Source organism: Misgurnus anguillicaudatus, chromosome 9, assembly GCF_027580225.2.
Source record: "Misgurnus anguillicaudatus chromosome 9, ASM2758022v2, whole genome shotgun sequence".
In the NCBI taxonomy this organism is placed as follows: Eukaryota; Metazoa; Chordata; class Actinopteri; order Cypriniformes; family Cobitidae; genus Misgurnus; species Misgurnus anguillicaudatus.
Genome location: NC_073345.2, coordinates 17,421,788 through 17,443,744, shown reverse-complemented (window position 1 = coordinate 17,443,744; position 21,957 = coordinate 17,421,788). Strand labels below are relative to the sequence as shown.

At 37.0% G+C, this 21,957-nt stretch overlaps 1 protein-coding gene across 1 annotated transcript; it reads left to right on the top strand.

Annotated features, from left to right (window-relative positions):
* The first annotated feature begins 8,209 nt into the window (after positions 1-8,209).
* On the top strand, positions 8,210-21,102 carry LOC129423417 (complement factor B). Its single transcript, XM_073871205.1, has 18 exons — positions 8,210-8,365; positions 8,629-8,838; positions 8,936-9,121; positions 9,400-9,573; positions 11,502-11,597; positions 11,746-11,879; positions 12,625-12,775; positions 13,489-13,620; positions 14,094-14,186; positions 14,431-14,568; positions 15,266-15,360; positions 16,076-16,208; positions 16,306-16,438; positions 16,532-16,611; positions 16,788-16,900; positions 17,259-17,406; positions 17,539-17,588; positions 20,723-21,102. The coding sequence occupies exons 1-18, from the start codon at positions 8,302-8,304 to the stop codon at positions 20,906-20,908; spliced, it is 2,316 nt and encodes a 771-aa protein (XP_073727306.1). The 5' UTR covers positions 8,210-8,301; the 3' UTR covers positions 20,909-21,102.
* The last annotated feature ends 855 nt before the right edge of the window (positions 21,103-21,957 follow it).

The window sequence follows — 21,957 nt, the reverse complement described above, 5'->3', positions numbered from 1 at the left end:
TTTGAACCACTGATTCAAACAAAAGATTTATAAAGATTTCCAAGCATCACCGTGCATGCAGTGTTTCGAAAGCGACCATCGTAGAGGAGACTACATGGTATTACGGTACAGGCTACTACATCATCATGAAAAATGTGAAGTTTTGGTAATCCGAAATTAGCACTGGGACTAAACAGCATTTAGATTGACTTAATTCAGAATGATTAGATACTTCTGTAAATAGTATACTGTAGTATCGTTAGCAGACGTGTAAGGTTAGGGGGTAAAGTGTCTTTTGTTAACTTTAGTTATTTTTTATCACATGTACATTTACAGCTACACTTACTTAATTATTTATTCGTGAATCACTTTGGTGACAATAACTCATAGTATCGTATAAAGAGCATATTGTGTAGTGTTGTTTCATCATTACTGTATGACATAAAGTAGGAGAGGGGGTTCAATCTTCAGCTGGCTGGCAGGGGCAGCCACTGGCGGGCCACGCGACCCGCCAGTTGCTGATTGGAAGCTGCCTATAGCGGGGATGGTTGGTCACGTGACGGGTCAGATCACGTCACCTGCCATCCCCGCCACTGGCAGGTCACGTCACCTGCCATCCCTGCCAGTGGCAGCGATCTCCCAAAAGTGATCGTTTAACGTATTTGGCAGTGATATGCTTTGTTTTTTATTCATTTAGTATGTTTAATGTCTATGCGTGTTAGTTATTTGAATATGTACTTGGATTAAAATGTATTTTCATGCATTCACTAGGACGAGCAGCACAGCCAGCAGCAGAGTGACAAAGCTCCCAATGTAGCACCCCTCTTCTCTGTTCAAAACCGGACCCACCTGCCCTGTCTAATGAATCCGTTCTATGTGTCAGTCAAATGGCCATTAAGGCCTGAATTGGAAGCTCAGTGCATATAGATGCTACCCGCCTGCTCCCGCTTACATAGTAGGCTTGCTCGACTTCACGCGGCGCCGCAAAAACCCCCAGCCGGATGACGTCAACGCCCCGCGAGAGCGACTTGCGAACGCATCCGGAGGAATCTCCTTTAAATCGCTCTCGCGGTGCTTTGACGCCATCCGGCTGAAGGCTCCCACGGAGCCGCACGAAGTCGAACAAGCTTAATATCAAATGAAAGACTTCCAACAGGCAGCTGACCAGCCACTATTGTGGGCGGACTTTTGACGGGCACACTCCTGCCTTCCGCAAAAGGAATTATATAATTATATAAAATTATATGTATGCATTCACAACCAGTGAACTTTGACGCGCACCCTCCTGCTCTCAACAAAAGGATTTATATTATTTTTTACTCTGCATTTGTGCTTATGGATGTCTTCCGATAAACAATCATCACTTTGTAAACATTTATCACATTTAAGGTGCTTAAAATCAAATGCTCTGTGATGGATGCATGCAGCCAGCCAGTGAGAGAAATGATCTGTACTGGATGCATTCAGCCGCCATCATTTTGCGCAAACTTTTGACTGCTCTTCACAAAAGCAATTATATTACTTTTACTCTTCATTTGTGCTTATGGATGTCTTCCGATAAAACATCATCATTTTGTAAACATTTATCATGTTTAAGGTGCCTAAAATCAAATGTTCTGTAATGGATGCATTCACAGCCAGCCAGTGAGAGAAATGATCTGTACTGGATGCATTCAGCCGCCACCATTTTGCGCAAACTTTTGACTGCTCTTCACACAAGGAATTATATTATTTTTATTCTGATTTTGTGGTTATGGATGTCTTCCAATAAAACATCATCATTTTGTAAACATTTATCACGTTTAAGGTGCTTAAAATCAAATGCTCTGTAATGGATGCATTCACAGCCAGCCAGTGAGAGAAATGATCTGTACTGGATGCATTCAGCCGCCACCATTTTGCGCAAACTTTTGACTGCTCTTCACAAAAGCAACTACACTACTTCTACTCCTCATTTGTGCCCATGGATGTCCTCCGATAAAACACCATCATTTTGTAAACATCCACCACGCCCAAGGTGCCCAAAATCAAATGCTCTGTAATGGATGCATTCACAGCCAGCCAGTGAGAGAAATCATCTGTACTGGATGCATTCACAGCCACCACCGTTTTGTGCAAACTTTTGACTGCTCTTCACAAAAGCAATTATATTATTTTTATTCTTCATTTGTGCTTATGGATGCCTTCCAACAAAACATCATCACCTTGTAAACATTAATCACGACTAAGATGCTGTCTGTATGATTCTCGATGTGCCAGTGGGGATTGTGATAGCTGAAGATTGGACGACTCTTCAACCCCTTAACTCTGTGCATTCCCTAAATTAGAATAGAAATTGAGATTGTGATTACATATGTACAATTTGGATATATGTTTCGATATTGCTGCAAGTATTGTATTTTATTATTTATAGGGTTATTTATCTTATTATTTATATTGGAGTAGCACTTAAATGCGTTACTGCGAAAAAAAATATATTTCTGTTATCTTTCAGTAATTATTTTTATTATTAAGAGTTTACAGTACAGATGGATTACACCCATTCAAAGCATATGTTGAACATTTTAGAAACTTAATATCTTTAAGAAAATGTCTTTATTCTATGTGGGTTTGTAAACATTTACAAAATACAATCGTTGTTGAAAACCAATACATTATGTGGTCTGTGATTTTATTAATGCACTATATAATTTTGAATCTATACTGTCATCTAAAATATGTTCAGAATTATTACAGCAGAGTTAAAGATATATATCAGAGCAAGAAAGTGGCTGGTTGAGCTGTGCATCCAGTTGAGATCATTTGCTTTTAAGCATCTTAATCGTGATAAATGTTTACAAAACGATGATTGATTAATGAAAGACATCCACAAGGACAAATGCAGAGTAAAAAACAATACAATTCCTTTTGTGAAGAGCAGGAGGTCGTGCGTTAAAGTTCGCGCAAAATAGTTGCTGACTGAGGTGGCTGTAAATCCAACCACTTCAGATCATTTCTATTTTAAGCACCATAAACACGATAAATGTTTACAAAACGATGATTGATTATTGGAAGACATCCATAAGGACAAATGCAGAGTAAAAAAATAATATAATTCCTTTTGTGAAGAGCAGGAGGTTGTGCTTTAAAGTTCGTGCAATATAGTGGCTGACTGAGGTGGCTGTAAATCCCACCAGTTCAGATCATTTCGTTTTTAAGCACCATAAACACGATAAATGTTTACAAAACGATGATTGATTATTGGAAGACATTCATAAGGACAAATGCAGAGTAAAAAAAATTATATAATTCCTTTTGTGAAGAGCAGGAGTTTGTGCTTTAAAGTTCGCGCAATATAGTGGCTGACTGAGGTGGCTGTAAATCCAACCAGTTCAGATCACTTCGCCTCTAAACACCACAAACACGACAAATGTTCACAAAACGATGACTGATTATTGGAAGACATCCATAAGGACAAATGCAGAATAAAAAAATCATATAATTCCTTTTGTGAAGAGCAGGAGGCCGTGCGTTAAAGTTGGCGCAAAATAGTAGCTGACTGAGGTGTGGTCCATCCAGTTTAGATCACCTGTTTCTAAGCGCATTCAACGTGACAAATGTCCACAAAACCACGATTGATTTCTAGAAGACATCAAGAAGCACAAATGAAGATCAAAAAAATATGATATATTCCTTTTGTGGATAGCAAAACAGTGACTGAGCTGGCTGTAATGCATACAGTTCAGATCATTTGTATTTAAGCACCTCAAATGCGGAAAATCTTTACAAAATGATGATTGATTATTGGAAGACATCCATAAGCACAGATGCAGAGCAAAAACAATACAATTCCTTTTGTTTGGGTGTGCATTAAAGTTTGCACAAAACAGTGGTGAGCTGCATGTTGAAAATATTTTGTTTGATATAATAACGCAAGCGGGAGCTTCAACTCCAAGCCCTAATAACCATCTGACAGACACATACAAAAAAATCCATATTACAAAGCAAACAAATCCGGTTTTGAACAGAAAAGAAAAGCAATAAACCAGGCGCTTCATCACTCTGCCGCTGGCTGTAGGTTACTGCTCCTCCTACCGGTTGTGAAAGCATGAAAAATAGTTAGACATTAAACACACTGAATGAAAGCATATCACTTCCAAATACGCCAAACTACTTCCAAGCAATTGCTGCCAGTGGCAGGGATAGCGGCTGCCAGTGACAGGGATGGCGGCTGCCAGTGGCAGCCACCAGTGGTTGAGTGGCAGGCCACGTGACCCACCAGTGGTTGAGTGGCAGGTCACGCGACCCGTCAGTGGTTGAGTGGCAGGTCACGTGACCCGCCAGCGGCCGCTCCTGCCAGCCAGCTGAAGATTGAACCCCTACAGTAAAGTAGTCTAGTTCAGAAATTTTTATTTTGGACTGCTGTAAAACTCACTGTCCTCCAGATGGCGACATTATTATACGGTTATTACAATGGACATCTTAACTGTTAATAGTACAATCTAAATATACATCTAAAAATGACAAAATGTGACACAGATAGCACTGTGTGAAAATACAAGCTTGATATCTTAAGTATCGACTGAATAAGGCCATGTCAAGGATTAAAATCAGTTTAGGAAGCATGCTCCTTCAACATATTGATCAAGTGCATAATTTGTAACACACTGTAAAATGGTGTGGATAAATGCATTTGCCAGTGGGCTTTGTGCCCAGCGGCACAGCTGCGTCCGAGGCCGCCTACTTCCATACTATGTAGTGGGCAAGGTAGTGCTTTTTGCATACTGTGTGGTGTGGGGGTGGGCGGTTTCGGACGCAGCGCACTGCTTCCTGAACTTCAGCCAGCTCCTTGTTTCCTGTCTGCCATTGTTGGACGGGCTGATTGATCCAGGTGTGCCTGACCTCAGTAGTCGCAACAATAATCAGACACACCTGGATTAATCAGTTTGTCCAATAATGGCAGACAGGAAACAAGGAGCTGGCTGAAGTTCAGGAAGTAGTGCAGCTGGGCATAAAGCCTATTGCCTAAATCTAAAGTATTATTGAGCTAAAAAAATGTGCCCTTTAGCTTAACAGGTTGGCCATTGCATTAGTTTGATTCCCAGGGAAGACACAATCACATATTGATAAAATGTTCCCTTGAATGCATCTGTAAGTTGCTTTGGATAAAAGCATGTATAAATGTAAATGTGAAATGTTTCAACAGTGTTTTTGATACTATTAATATTTTATAAGTAGTTTGACGTATTTTAAATAAGTTAATGTTTAATTGTTAGATGATAAATAACATCAATAGCCATAAGATGCTAGTCAAAAGATGCTGATGGCATACTTTTACCATGGTTTAACATTACTTAGAATTTTAGTGTTTAAAATCTTGTGAAATATAGTTTTTTCAAAATAACTTTAGGTATATTTTTAATACTATATACAATTAAAGGTCACATAACACACAGTGTTTCTGCTCATGTTAATGTTGAGTACCTATACAGTAGTTTTGCATCCTTCATATCTCCAAAGAGTCTTAAGCTTTATCAGATTTATAAATGACAGATCAGCTTTACCAATTTTTTTCGAATAAACCCGACCGCTCGAGGCATACTGTGGGTGGAGTGATTCATAAGCAGGCAACACACACAAAACATCGCACTTTGAACAATTTATGATTCCCTACATGTTCATATTGTTTACATTATATGCACTTTATATGTGCCGATTTCCAACAAAACACAGACATCTGATGCAGTTTTACTTAAAGGTGCAGTGTGTAAATTTTAGCGGCATCTATTGGTGAGGTTGTGAATTGCAACCAACAGTTCAGTCCACTGCTCACCCCTCACTTTTGAAACGCATAGAGAAGCTACGGTAGCCGCCACCGGACAAACATGTCATCCTCTGAGACAACTTAGTAAAAAAAGTTTGTTCGCTAAGGGCTTCTGTACAAACATGGCGGCACAAAATGGCGACTTCCATGTAAGGGGACCCTCGGTGTATAGATTAGAAACGTCTCATTCTAAGGTAATAAAACATATTGGTTCATTATAAAACGGTCTTTATACACCCCTGATAATATAGTTTTGTATATTATTTTGCATTTCTGTTAAGAGATCCTTCTAAAAATTACACACAGCACCTTTAACCACCTATGACTAATGACCTGGTTGGGACTGCCCCATTTCAATGAAGTCCAGCTTTAAACAAACACACACGCATAACTTCACTGCTACCGGATAAACAAACTCTGTCCATTGTTTACATAATGCTGGGTTCTTTAAGAAGCTGAACAAGCTTTAATCTCCCTCACAAACATCATCACACTTGTTACAACACACCGCAAAAAATGACTTTCTTACTTAGTATTTTTGTCTTGTTTTCAGTATCTCAAAATTATTAAATTAAGATGCTTTTTCGAGAGCTCACAATGCGAAGCTTGTCACAACATGCATTTAGCCTGTCTCGTGTGTGGCTCTTCATTTCAAGTTATCCTATGTTCATCATCATGCGTCTCGTCAAAATAAGTGCCTGCTGCAGATGCGTCTACAGGGTTTATGATAAAAGTGACGCTCGCAATTGCCAGCTACTCACTTAATCTCATGTGTAATCAGAGTTTAGTGTTAAATGAGTGTCTTGCTAGTATTTTGTGAACGTGAGCATCTCTTTTATCAAAAAAACGTTTCGACGCGTGTGCAGCGGCCAGTTATTTTGGCGGGACGCTTGATGCACATGGTACACATGACGTAACAAACACATATTTTGGAGTGACAAGCAACACACACGAGACTCCAAACACATATTTTAAATTCTCGCCCCTAAAGAAGTCACCAGCCGCCAACTGCTGGTGATGTTGATTTCTTGTCATCTCTTAGTTAGTGTGTGCGTGTGTGCACTATTCTGGTTAAAGTGCCCATATAAGGACTTCCACTGTACTTCCAGCACTGAAATTGCCTATAAAAGAAATAAAGCAGGATTGTTGCATACAGATCTTTCATGTTAAAAAAAACTTTCCAAAAATTGTACGAACCTGTGCATTCGACACAGAAATACTCTGTCATATACCCAGGTGCTTTTTTGACACTTTGCCTATGTTTAGCATGAGGAATCCATCTTTTTAACAGTGTTAATAAGTCAGAATGCATGAAATAGCTTTAGACCCTATAAAGACATTGTTGGTCTACTATAACAATGCAAAGTCGGCAACACCAAAGCTCCAAAAGTATCAAAAATATTTATTGTTTAAAACTAGTGCATGGCATCAAGGTTATCAAAAATAACAGGCTCTTCATCGTCTGATGAAGAGCCTGCGTGCTCGAAACGTAGCCTTGTTGCCATGCACTAGTTTTGAACGGTGGGTATTTTTGATGCTTTTGGAGCTTTGGTGTTGCTGACTTAGTATAACAAAGTAATTACGTCTTTTTTGTCGAGCACCCAATTTAGATTGATGTGCATGCTTTAGCCTGCTTATGGTCTACTATAAAAAAAATTTACCAAAAATAAAATGTGTTTCTCTTTCTTTGTGTTAAAAGAGTTACCAGGAAACAAGCCATGTGTTTATTGAGATCATCCACAAAGTCAATAACAAATTTATTGATTGGTTCCAAAGATGAGTTTGTCCACAGCTCTATTCCTATCCTCTACAAAATGTGACACTGCACTCAAAACAAAACTATAAAAATAAGCAACAATATGTTGTATTAACATAAGCGAGTTTTTATTTTAATTCTGTTGTACCTATATTTAGAGTTTTTACTGCATTGCGGTGTGCTTTAGGGTTACTGAAAAGTCCATATTAATATTGTCTTGGGAGAAAATTAACAGTACATGATTTTAAATTATTTCCTACAGTCTGTGAAATCCAGGCTAAAGTCTAACAATCTAATGATGAGATTAGGAACAAGTTTGACCCAAAGATCAAAATTATTGTGGTGTTTAACATAAAAATATTCAGATGCATATGGACATGATTCGGATGTTTTCCATGTTTCTTAAAAAACACAATCAAAACTCTGGGTTGTGTCTACATATGAACATTTTCTAGTTTAATTTAAATCCAATGTTCGTTGTTGTCCATATTTAACTCAACCATATACTGTACCAACGCATCATTTATTTAAAGTTTACAGTGATTATTCCTGATTTTTTTGCATTGCATATTTATGCATTGATGACTTTGCAGCGTGTGCCGGGAAATTGATTGTTTTTATTTGAACATTGACCCTCTTTATTTGACTTGAGGTTAAACATTGTCTATGGAATGTCCACAACATAATCTGGGTGACCCCACTATAAAAACATCCCCCTGTCCATTTGATTATTTGTATTTGATCTCAAAAGACTTGGAGAAGCATGATGGCGTGTAAGCGGTGGCTGAACTGGTTAATGCTTGCTTTGATTTGTCCTCTGATCACAGGTAGGTCTTCAGAAAAGAATCTTTAAGATGCAGTTTAGGGTCAACGGTGGCTTTGATTTGTGTCTTCACCAATAGCATTCCATACACAGAAATAATCCTCCTTATATGCTGTCTAAAATTCAGTGTTGTTGTTAATGAAGTGTTTTTTTATTTGTATGTAAGCTTGTTGAAGATGCATGAACTGACACCTCATGACTATTTTTAACTGAAATTTTACTGTTTTTATATTTGTATGTGATTTGCTATGGCTCTTTGTTCCTTAGGTGCTCCATCTTCCACAGAACTCGGGTCTTGTCCCACAGAGAATCTGTCTATTACTGGAGGGAGCTTTGTTCTTTCTAATGATTACTCTAATGGAAGTATTCTAAAATACAGATGTCCAAAAGGCTTTTACCCAAGTGAAAAGACACGTGTTTGTCAAAATACAAAATGGAATCCACCAGCAACCACAAAAAAACCGGCAGAGTGCAAAAGTAAGACAAACTATTAGAAACATTGTTTCGCATCGTATTAGAAATCAATTTTGCTTCCGAGAAACTCTTTCTGTTTTCATGCATGTTTGTATCTTAGAGATCATGTGTCCTAATCCTCGTGTTTTGGAGAACGGAGAGATAGCTCCATATAAAGATAGATACTTTGTCAATGACACGACCACTTACACGTGCCATTCCGATTTTACATTCCGTGGGTCAAAAAGCCGTATTTGCAAATCTAATGGGAAGTGGAGTGGAGACACACCTGTTTGTGGACGTGACTGTAAGTGCTCCTTTTTAAGAATTTGTAAATTAACATATTTAAGTAACAACTAACTCAAGAATGTGAATACTAAAATCATATAGAATTCAGTGGAGGTACTGGAAGGTTTGTACTGATGTATTTTCTAGTCTGTTTGCATTTGATGTCATGTGAGACCTTGACAAATTTCATTAAACAGAATTTTGGGATTTAGAAATAATGCACCTCATAACAAACTATTAGTGCTTCCTTGACCTTTATATCACACCTACATGCGTCTTTGTCAATTTCACTCACAGCTGATCACTGTCCTGATCCGGGCGTTCCTCCTGGTACCCAAAGAACAGGCCAAGAGTTCAATATTGATGACAAAGTCACGTACCGCTGTGACAGTAAACTGACTCTGATTGGTTCCAGTGAGCGAATCTGCCAGGAAGGCGGCCAATGGTCAGGGACAGAACCGCAATGTTACGGTAAGCTTTCTTGCCTATTATCGGTTACAAACTTATGTGGATGAACGTACTGTTCTTAAATAAAGATATCAGCAGAGCTGGGTAGATTACTTATAAATTGTAATCCGTTACTGATTACGAATTACATGACAAAATTTGTAGTCAGTAATATAATCCCTTAGATTACACATCGTTGGTTGGTAACGTAATGTGACTACTTTTGGATTACATTTAGATTACTTTTGACAAATGTTATTTAATTTCAAATATATAAAGAGTGGAAATATATTCAATTCTGTTTCACCAACAAGAGCCTTGTTGAAGTGCAATGTACGGAAAGTTAATACTTCACAATACTAACATTGATTTACTTTGCTATTAGTGTCAACTTATAGTAACACACTGAATAAAAAAATTACTCTGCACTGTAAAACCTGATAAATTAACTCAACTTAAACCGTTAGAGGAAACCGATTGCCTTAAACCATTTAAGTTTTAAAAAACTCATACATATGAGTACTGTAAACTATAAATTATAAGTGCATATGACTAAAAATGTTACCCTTACTCAAATATATTAAGTTCATACAACTATATAGCTACTCAAATGGTTTGAGGAAACTGATTGCCTTAAATGGTTTAAGTTGACTTAACTCAAATGAATAAGTTCACACAACCTAGCTACTCAAATGGTTTGAGGAAACCGATTGCCTTAAATGGTTTAAGTTGATTTAACTCAAATTAATTAAGTTACATAAGATCAGAAAAACATTAGTATAAAAATAATGACAGAAAAGGGTAAAATTATTACATTTTATTTAACAATCATTTATTTTACAAACATTGTTTTAGACATAAAACAAAAGTGTGCTGTTCAGTCCAAATTCACATTAAAACTATTTAAAACATATTTACTTAATATTTAGTAAATTAAAAACAAAACAGCAACATTGCAAAAAACAATATTGAATTCCACGAAATTCACTGCAACAACACTGCTAGATCTAATATTTCACCTCACAATTAAAACTGAAGTGTTTCTTTAAACCACGAGTTTCTTTACAAATGAAATGGTGTCAAGGGCATACGTTTGATTTTGACATTGGTGGGAAAATAAATAAAAAGACAAAGCCAATCATAAAGCGATGTGGGTTAAAGAGGCGGGACTCAAGAAAGGCAAAGCCAACCCTATTAGTGACTTGAGTTACAGAGGCGGGACTTGTTGGAGAGAACGAGATTTATTAACCGTTTGTGTACCACCTGTAGCAATATTTTTACAGAACGCAGTTGTAAAAGATTTTAATCTCGTTTAAATGATATATGGGTAAATAAATGTTAAATAAAATGGGTAATACGTAAAAAAAGTAATACGTAAAAAAGTCACAGACGGACACCAGTGGTTATATGTACATATAGATTCATTGTTTGGTCGAAATTATTGCTAGGGACAATTCCGTGTTCCCTGGATATTGGTAGGGACATGTACCTAGCGTCCCTACCCAAATCAACGCCTTTGCATCCAGTGATCAAACGCTGAGTGCTGCTCTTTTTTGCATCTTGTCTTGTCGTTGCTTATCTCCTGTGCGTTTTCACATCCTTCCCCCTCTTCCCAGAAAAACTCAAACAAGTGTATATAAGCGGTAGGTACATTTATTATGAAAAATGTAAAAAAAAATAGGAGAGTTAGTAAATTGTGAACATCATACTGCCATAGTGTGAATAAAATGTAATCATGTAATCCATAAAAAAGTAAAAGTAGTCTGACTACGAATATTTTAAAATGTAGTTCAATCTAATTACAAGTACTTGATTTTTGGAATCTACTTACATAATCCAGATTACATGTAATCTGTTACTACCCAGCTCTGGATATCAGTCACAACATTTAGCAAATGATAAAAAGCTTTAATGAATAATGCACTTTTAACATTTCTGATGTGTCAATACAGCTGATTTTACATATGACACACCAGAGGAAGCATCACAATCGTTCAGCAGTTCTCTGAAGACAAACCTGGAGTTTTATAAACAATATGAAGAAACAGGTACCGATATTTGACCTACATTTATTATATAAAATCATTAGTAAGCATGTTTAAAAAAAAAAAATTCTAGCTACTACATGTGCTAATAAACTAGTGACTTGCAGTGATCAATCAACACATTTAAATAAAATGCACTTTGTGTCTAAAGATCAAGAGGGGAAGAAAATAAGATTGGATCAGGGGGGAAAACTTGACATCTATATTGCTCTTGATGCATCTGACAGCATAGAAAAAACTGATTTTGACACAGCAAAGAAAGTCATCAAAACACTTATAGATAAGGTATAGGTAAAATATATTTTTGAGTATTCAGAAAAGGTGTCTTTCGTTATATAAAAATTCACAATGTCAATTTCATGATAAAAATGTTCTTTAAAACAACACAAGACTCTTCTGGGCTATTCAATATATTGTTTTACTTTCTACATTTTTTTTCAAATTATGGAAATAAAATAACACGAATGTTGAAGTCAGTGGCGGCTCGTGACTGCTCTTCCGAGGGTTGCAAATTCAAAATAAGTGTTTGGAGTGTCATGTGTGTTGCTCGTGTTTTTAAAATATGTGTTTGTTGCATCATGTAAACCATGTGCATCATGTGTTTTGTCAAAATAAGTGCCTTCTGCACACGCGTCAAAACCGTTAATGATAAAAGAGACGCGCTCACGTTCACAAAATTCACACAAGACACTCCCTTAACACTAAACTCTGATTATGCATGAGATTATGTGAGCATCTGCCAAACGCGAGCGTCCCCCTCATCACAAACCCCTTAGATGTGTCTGCAGCAGGCACCTACCTCGACAAGACACATGATGCACATATGATCACTCGACACGCCATATTTTGAAATTATGAACCACACACATGACAAGCTACATACATGTTGTGACGAACTTCGCATTATGCGCCCTTGAAAAAGAAGTCACCGGCCGCCACTGTCTGAAGTTAACTCTTTCTGTATCCAACTGCCTTGAAATCTAACATTTTTAAACTGATTACACATTTTCTGATTTTTTCTCTCCAAAAGATTAGTTATTATCAGGTCTCCCCAAACTATGAGATCCTGATGTTTGCTTCAGATGTTACACCCATAATCAGTATGAGAAACTACAAGACTGTTAGTTCTGAAAGAAACCTGTTAGAGATTTTTGAAAGGCTGGACAATTTTACATATGAAAGTAAGTATTTGTCTGGGTGAGTGCTGAGACTTAGTCATGCCATTAAACACTAAATAACTATTTTTTACTTTTTAAAACAAAAAGTAAAATCTTAATTAAATGAATAGTTCACCCTATAATAAAATTAACCCACACTTTACTTATCCTCAAGCTATAGATGTGTATGACTTTCTTATTTCAGCCAAACATAATTAGAGTTATATTAAATAATGTACTTGTTCTTTTCAGCTTTATAATGGCGTTGGATAGTGCCCAATTTTAAAAGTTCCAAGAAATGCATTTATTTATCAAAAATGAACCCATACTGTTATTAATTTGTCTTCCGAGACAAAATAATGTTTATATTTCAAATTTATAAATTACGGCAGTACTCGTCTTCACAAAAGAGTTGCCTGGCCTTACGCCTGACCTCTGACCCAACATTACAAAGACTTGTCACTTCCCTTTAGAAGACATTTAATGACTGTATGGATGAGCTTTTTGGAGCTTTAAAAAATGAACATTATTCAATTACAAAACTCAAAGAGCCGGGAAATTTAATATAACTGTAACTTGAGGTTGAGTAAAAATTTGGACAATTTAAATTTCTTTATTGTTTCACTTTATACTGAATTTAAATATAATAAGTGTACTATTACTTGGCTTTACAATGTAACATATTGTTGCTCAGTGTTGTGTTTATTTTAATATTGTAGTGTTTTTGTGACAAACAGGTAAAGGTGAACGATCAGGGAGTAATATTGCCAAAGCCTTTCACACCATTTTGGAGAGTATGGGAGTTGAAAAGCAGAACAATAAAACACGATTCCTTGAGACTCAACATATTGTCATCATGTTCACTGATGGTACTGACTTTCATTTTTGCTAAAATTATACCTAAACACTTGAGTAAAAGTACTAAGTAAAAAGAATACTGACATTATGCTATTAACCAATTTACTGTAAGGGTCTTATAAGAACAAATGAAAAGAAATATGTTGACTGTGTATTTTTGTAATGGAGGAAAAATCATGAGTTTACAATGTGGCACACAGCTTTTGGTTGCAATAAATTTCATATCAGTTCAATAAATTTTTTTCAAAAGTGTCACAATGACATCAAAATGCTGATTTTTAAGAGGGGCAGGGATATAGATATCTTTTTTTTTTTTTTAAAGCCTCGTTCTAAACTGCATTAGCTTTATGTTAAAAAATAGTTGTTAGGCCTAAAAACAAACACATCTGATTTGAGGCTGTAGTGGTAAAACAAAGAAAAGGAATCCAAAGTGGACTTTATTTGTTTTCATGCACATTAATCTAGATTTTATCCTACTTTATAGGTCATGCAAACATGGGGGGTAATCCCAAACCTAAAGTGGAAAATATCAAACATCTTGTCACCCAAAAAGATCCATCAAGAGATAATAAACTGGGTGAGTAATTGTTTATTATTAACATGTTAATAATCTTATAATTTCAGATTGTTTGGATTTTTGTGATATCTTTTTGACATGTTGATGAAGTAAGAAACATTTGGTTAACCTTTGTGTTTCGTTTTGTGGATTTTGTATGCGTTTAAATATTTAGTTAGTATTTGTTTAGGTCTTTACCACTAGTAAAATGAATGAATGCTGTCCAGATTTGATATCGCTATGAATCTGCCTTTTGTCTTTCCAGAGGTTTATGTGTTTGGAGTTGGAAATGATATAAATAAAGAGGACATAAATGACTGGGTGACAAAAAGGGATAATGAAAAGTTTTTCTTCAATCTTCCAAACTTGCAAGAAGTTCAAGAGACATTTGACCAGATGATAGGTATTTTGTTACTACTACATGTATGTAAATACATGTTTCATTGATAGAGGTTGAATAAGCATTAATCTTCTTATTAGTCTATTGATGCATACTGAAAAGAGATCATTCCATATAATATAGAGATCATGTCTTACATAAGGGGATTTTAGTAAAAACTCAAAATAAAAATTCTCTCATCATTTATTTGTTTATTTTGTTCCAGTTGGCATACTATTATTTTATCTGTGAAACTCACATGGATAATATTTCATTAAACTCACACTCTAATGTGGGTTATTTTTGACCCATAATGGGTAAATATTGGACAGAACACATGCTGGGTTAAAAAATTACCCAATGTTGGGTTGTTGTTATGCAACCATGGATTATAATAACCCAACAGTTGGGTTAAAACAACACAGCATTGGGTCAATTTTAACCCAGCTGTGTTTTCTGTCCAATATTTACCCATTGCCCGTAAAAAAAATAACCCAGCCCTTTGTAGAGTGCATGAAAAACCTTGCATGTGACAACTATAAATATAGGAATCCTAAAGATTTCGTAAGCATTTTGAGTAAGGAACTGAAATAACCAATGCTTCCTTTTTTGATTCACAGAAATAAATAACAGTGTGCTGTAATCTGTTAATTTATGCATTGAAAATGAACTTATTGAGTTTGTCATGAGGTTGATTGTACTTATGTACCTGTTTTTACAGATGATAGCACTAGTGTTGAACTGTGTGGGATTCAACATGATTACACCAGTAACAGACGGCACGCATTTCCCTGGTTGGCCCAAATTAAAATTTTAGTAAGCAGAACTTTTTTTATCAAAGGCTATGTTATATTTTCTTATATCAGTGGTCTGTTGAATGCTTTATTCTGATTGGTTAAGAAATGTTCTACGGGTATACTGTACATTATTTTCGATAAATGCCCACCTGACCTGTCAAATGTCTTTGCTTCCTGTCGTGCCACATTACCACCTTGTGTGTGCATTCATTTTGAACAATTCAACGGCCCGTCATCAGTTATTCCTTACATATATGCCGATGCATTCAGTTTATTTATTTGAACCTTAAAGGGATATCCAAAAATACCCACCCTCATGTTGTTTTAAACCTGTATGAGTTTCTTTATTCTGCTGAACACCATTTTGATAAATGATGGTAAGCACAGAGTTGATGGTATCCATTGAATCCTACCATAAAAGTAATAGGTAGGAAAAATACAATGGGTGCCGTCAATTGTGTAGTTATCATCATTTATCAAAATTGTGTTTAACACAATAAAGAAACTCATATAGGTTTAAAACAACATGAGGGTGAGTAAATGATGACAGAATTTTATTTTTGGCTGAACTATTGCTTTAATTGACCTAAACCCTGTTTTGGAATCTTATGACTTATGATATAATCATGTGGGAAGTAGGGAAGAGACACAAATTAATTCGACATAAGAGAATTCGGTATGATCACAGGAATAAAGTATGTCATGTTTCTGCTTTGTTTTCGTTTTTTATGTAGCGTTCTTCAGGGATGACAAATTGCATGGGATCATTAGTCACATCGAGTTACATCTTAACAGCAGCTCACTGCTTCAAATTTGGAGACATCCCAGATGCTATCAGCATTGATCTAAAAAGGCACCTGTCTGTAATATTGTGTTCTTAACTGACACTTCTTTTACTTATTGATCAAATCTATAAACAATGGAGAAAATTGTAACAGCTTTACTTTATTCTCTTCAGCTGTAAAGGTGGAGCGATTCTTGATTCATCCTCTATATAACATTACGGCAAAACGACACATTGGAATACAGGAATATTATGAATTTGATGTAGCTCTCATACAGCTGACAAAAGCGGTTGAACTGGATCGAGCTCTTCGGTGAGGAGCAAAGCTCATCAAAACATGATTTAAAGAATTAAAACAATGTTAGAAAATTCAAGAAATTATGAATTATTCTGTGTATCTGTACAGGACAATCTGTATCCCCTGCACCGTTGAAACCAGTGCAGCTTTAAAACTTGCAGACCACGAAGTAACATGCAAAAAACATGGTGAGATAGCAACTCTTTCAAATAAAATATCTGTCAGATATGCTGTGTGTGCATATTAGGAACAAATATTAAATAGTATAATATGTGTGTGTTATATGTTTATAACATATATGTTTTTAATATATGCAAACATGAAAATCCAGTTCATACATTTTTCTCCATGCATTTGTTACATGAGGAAATTATAATGGGTACTGATCTTGTGAACGCTAATTTCACATCAGAAATAAAAAGCAATGATTATACTCCAAAAGCCATAAGAACCATCACGATCAAGCAAAGAGGAATGGTAGAATTTACATTATATGACATGTGAAGATACAAAGAGACTTTAAATGCATATACGTAGACATAAGGAATACATTCGAGTATTATCGGTTTTCCTCTTCCTCTTTTTAACAGTACGATAGAAACCATCACACCCTAGCTAGTACTAGCCATCATTTCACCGACCCCATATAGTCCAGCTGAGTAACCCACTTCTAGCCAAAATAAACGTAATGTTTTTTAATGTAATGATTTAATTTTTTAGCAAACAACATATCATCGCTCTACAGACCATGCAATCTGTATCTCGAAACAGATTTACTCTTGTCTTAACCATCTTCACAACAGAAAAGACACAAATTGATGTGCTTTCTCTTTAGCGGGATGCTTGTGTTGAAGATGCAAAGAAAGCAGATCTCCTCAAGGATTCAACAAATGCAACACTAAATGCAAAAGACATAGTTACAGACAATTTCTTGTGCAGTGGTGGTACAACTACAACAACCACTGATAACATTGCTTGCAAAGGTATGTTTCAGTTTTGATCATTTTGAGTTATAATAACATAAAAAGCATAATTGGCATGCAGTTGCTGGTAATAGTGTTTGATGAACTATATATTAAAGCATTTACATTGTTCTGCATCTCATTTTGTAACAGGTGACTCTGGTGGGGCCACTTACCTGCATAAAAATAATCGAGTAATTCAGGTGAGATTTTAAATCACTGATCTATTGTTGTCAGCTGATTGACATTAGCAGTATTAATCTGACAAGTCATCTAATATGAAGTACTGTATAGACGGTTTCATCGGACGAACACACGCTTTGCCCCGGTTTCGTGCCTGGCCTGAGATTAACTTCAGCTTACTTTACTTTATTAATTATTATTAGGTTATATATTTCACTTGTTAAGGGGGTCACACACCACGTGCACAGCGATGTGGCGAGTCGCGTCAAGGACAACTCGGAGGTATCGTACACCGGAAGTGCACATTAAATAGCGCTAGCTTAGTCAGATAGCGTCTACTTCGAAATGCAAAATATACGTTAGCAGCCAATGTTAATCGTTAATGATTTGGGACAAATATGATGTTATTTAATGTTTAACTATGTGAGTGGTGCTTTGTTGCGCGACAGGGATTTGAGCAACTTCCTGAGTCGTAACTGGGGGCCGCAGACAGGCGCCACCTGTCAGCGCCGGTGTGCGTATACTCATAGAAAACAATGTGTTCGATTTTTTTAGAATGGCACAGCGCTGCGCTGAGCTGCGTGTGCGACCCCCTTTAGAGGGACTTTGTTATTATTAATTCTTTGGAGAGGTCTACCAGAAGTTGAGTTTGGGCCACAAAAGCCGTTTGTTTATTCTGTTGGCGCCAAAATGCAAAAAGTCTATATACAATATTGTGCAAAAGTCTTATACAGGGTTCACACCAGACGAGGTAGAGGCAGCAAGCACGAGTGATTTACATGTTAAGTCAATGCACAGATGCGATTAGGCATCCCACGGCGCGGTAGGAAATGAGCGTTGCCACGGGAAACGCGCGAGTTGAAAAATCTGAACTTCGGCAGATTTCCGCACCGCGTTAACAAATCAGGACCTTGCTGTAGTAGTGACGTGATTACAGGAAGCGAGCGGTAGCGAGCGAATTGAGCGTTGCCATGAGAAATGCGCGAGTTGAGAAATCTGAACTTCGGCGGATTTCCGCGCCGTGTTAAAGGAACATGCCCAGATTTTGGGAATTTAGCTTATTCACCGTATCCCCCAGAGTTAGATAAGTCCATACATACCTTTCTCATCTCCGTGCGTGCTGTAACTCTGTCTGACGCAGCCCCTGCTAGCTTAGCTTAGCACAAAGACTGGAAGAGAATGGCTCCAGCTAGCAAACTGCTCCCAATAAGTGACAAAATAACGCGAACATTTTCATATTTATGTGTTGTGATTTGTATAATCACACCGTGTACAAATAACAAAGTCATATGAGACACAGCTATCTTTTAACAGTATACATACTGGGAACTATATTCTCAGAAGGCGAAGCACTGCTACTGGTTGGAGTGATTTGCACAACTCTGACCGAACTCTCTGCTCCTCACCAGGGGGCTTCTCAGGTGCTGCGACTCGAGCAAATCACTCCGCCCAGTAGCAGTGCTTCACCTTCTGAAAATATAGTTCCCAGTATATATACTGTTAAAAGATGTCTGTGTCTCATATCACCTTGTTATTTGTATACACTGTGACTATACAAATCACAGCACCTAAATAGGAAAATGTTTGCATTATTTTGTCACTTATTGGGAGCAGTGTGCTGGCTGGAGCCATTCACTTCCAGTCTTTGTGCTAAGCTAAGCTGGCGGGGGCTGCGTCAGACAGACAGTTACAGCACGCACGGAGATGAGAAAGGTATGTATGGACTTATCTAACTCTGGGGGATATGGTGAATAAGCTGAATTCCCCAAATGTGAGCGTGTTCCTTTAACCAATCAGGACCTTGCTGTAGTAGTGACATGATTACAGGAAGCGAGCGGCAGCGAGCGAATTGAGCGTTGCCATGGGAAACGTGCGAGTTGAAAAATCTGAACTTTGGCAGATTTCCGCATCGCGTTAACCAATCAGGACCGTGCTGTAGTAGTGACGTGATTACAGGAGGGAGCGGGAGCGAGCGAATTGAGCGTTGCCGCGGGAAACGCGTAAGTTGAAAAATCTGAAATCCGGCGGATTTCCGCACCGCGTTAACCAATCAGGACCTTGCTGTAGTAGTGACGTGATTACAGGAAGTGAGCGGAGTCTCAGCGGAGTCACAGAAGCCCCTCCCATGACGCGAATTTACGTGTGAATGTCTTGAATGACTAGAATTTCACACGCGAATGAAGCGATTAAACTCAAATTTTGAAGCGTCCAACTACGCCCTAATAGGGTGTTTTTGCCACCTCTACTGTGGCTGGTGTGAATGCACCATTAGGCCACCATTACCAGTTTTGTTGTTTTAGCAAAGTTTTAATGTCCATCCATATTTATTTATTTTTTAAGATACAAACAGAAAATACAGCAAATGTGTACACAAAATTAAAAAAAAATAAATTCAGAACTAAATGTCTTCTTCAGTCAGTATTTAGTGTGACATCTCTTGGCACTAAACACATCTTGAGCTTTTTTTAGGAGACTGAAGTCCTGAAGTCATTCGATTAGAATTAGAAATTAGGATTTAATTTCATTTAGGTTTAAGAGATCCTGCAGCTGGCTGCTATTGCTCAAGTGGAAGGGGAGTTTACCCTAAATACTTGACACCTCAGCTTATACTTTTTTACTGTTTTTAATAAAATTTTCTGGTTGTATTCTAATAAAGAGACTGAGAAATTATTTATGAAATTATGATCACTATCAATTATAAAAATAACAAATCTAATGGTACTGTATACCATATATTCATGGGCGTCGGACCATTATACGTGGGTGGGACAAGACCCACCCACTTTAAGACCAATGATATTGGACCCACTCACTTTTTTCCTAATTTAGCACATATGTCTATTCACTTGTCAGAGCGCCGTCAGTCAAATCCATTCCAGTAGAACAATGCCCTAATAAATTAAACTCCATTCCGCATTTTAGTTACAGCCTTGACTTCCACACTGCTGGTTCCTCAAATCCATTCCACTTGCCTCATTAAGAGTTTTTAGGCTATAAAAGCAATTGTTTAATTAAAAGGCACCAGAATACCAACAGAAAATGGCATCTGCTCCAGTAAATATTTTGGATCCACCTACATTTTCTGCTTCTGACGCCCATGCATACTTTGTTCTAATTTCAGCAGCATTTTTTACATTAAAATAATCTTTCATAGGTTGGTGTCGTAAGCTGGGGTTCAAAGGAGATGTGCAATGAAAATAAGGACAATGTTCTTTCTAAACCACATACTAGAGATTATCACACAAATCTGTTCAGTCCAGAAGTACGCTCATTTCTTGCACAATACCTAGGACCAGAAGAGGAGAGAAAAGGAACGCCTCTCACATTCTTGCCAGTTTAAAACTATACATTTATATTGACTGTGTGCTCAATTGTGAGTAAATATTTTGCTTTAATAGGACAATTTTGTGTCAGATTGCTGGTAATTGTGATCCTTGCCACTCTGCAATAAATCCAGTTTATTATTAACAAAATGTTTTGTTTGTGGTGTCGTGTAGTGTGTAATGTGCCACTAAACGAAATTGCAAAAACTGATTCTGAGAACTGTTCTGAGTCATTGTTGCTATGTTAGCAAACAAACAAAACAATGTTGAAAGTGTCACAGGGCCACAGTGTTGACATTTCCTCCAACAAATCATTTAATATATTTACTAAAAGTTCTCCAAAATGGAGGCACTCCGCATTACAACAGAGCACAGGCACTGAATGTTAATGTACGTCACCGCAGTGTTGCATTATGGGACGCGGGCGCCATGTTTAGAGGCACCGCCAACCGCTATGCCATTTAATTGTGCGTGTGTTCAGTTAAAAACTAGGTAAAATTGAAGAAGAACGGAAGAAATCGAGAAGTTGAAAGAAAAAGAGAAGGGACCCTATCGGGAGAAACTAAATGCTACTGCCAAAAAACTTTATTTGGACAATTAAACAACATAGATCCATAATTTAGCAGCCCAAGACTGGATTACGGCTCCAGACGCACTACCTCCGCTTACATATCTGGCCAATTACCTTGTTTTTGCAGGACTTTATTTACACTTTGCAGGAGTTTAAGAGCTATAAATCCCTTCAAACTTATAGTAAGATGACATTTCTTCTTTTGAAGTCTTATGACGGTTGGCAAACCAGCTATTTACTGACAATGTGTTAATACCTACGTATCTTAATGCTTCTATAAAAGACTTTCTCCGTTGTATTCTGTGCGATGAATCAACACATGTTCATAATGGCACTTCTGTTTTGGCCAAGTTATTAAAACAAACAAAATGCTAAATATTTAGCTAACGTTATGTTATTTAAAGACTCACAAGCAGTGGGTTTGAGCAGTTGCATTTAATAAAAAAATATTTGTTACAATCTTCAAAATGGTCTAAATATTTACTTTTATAACTC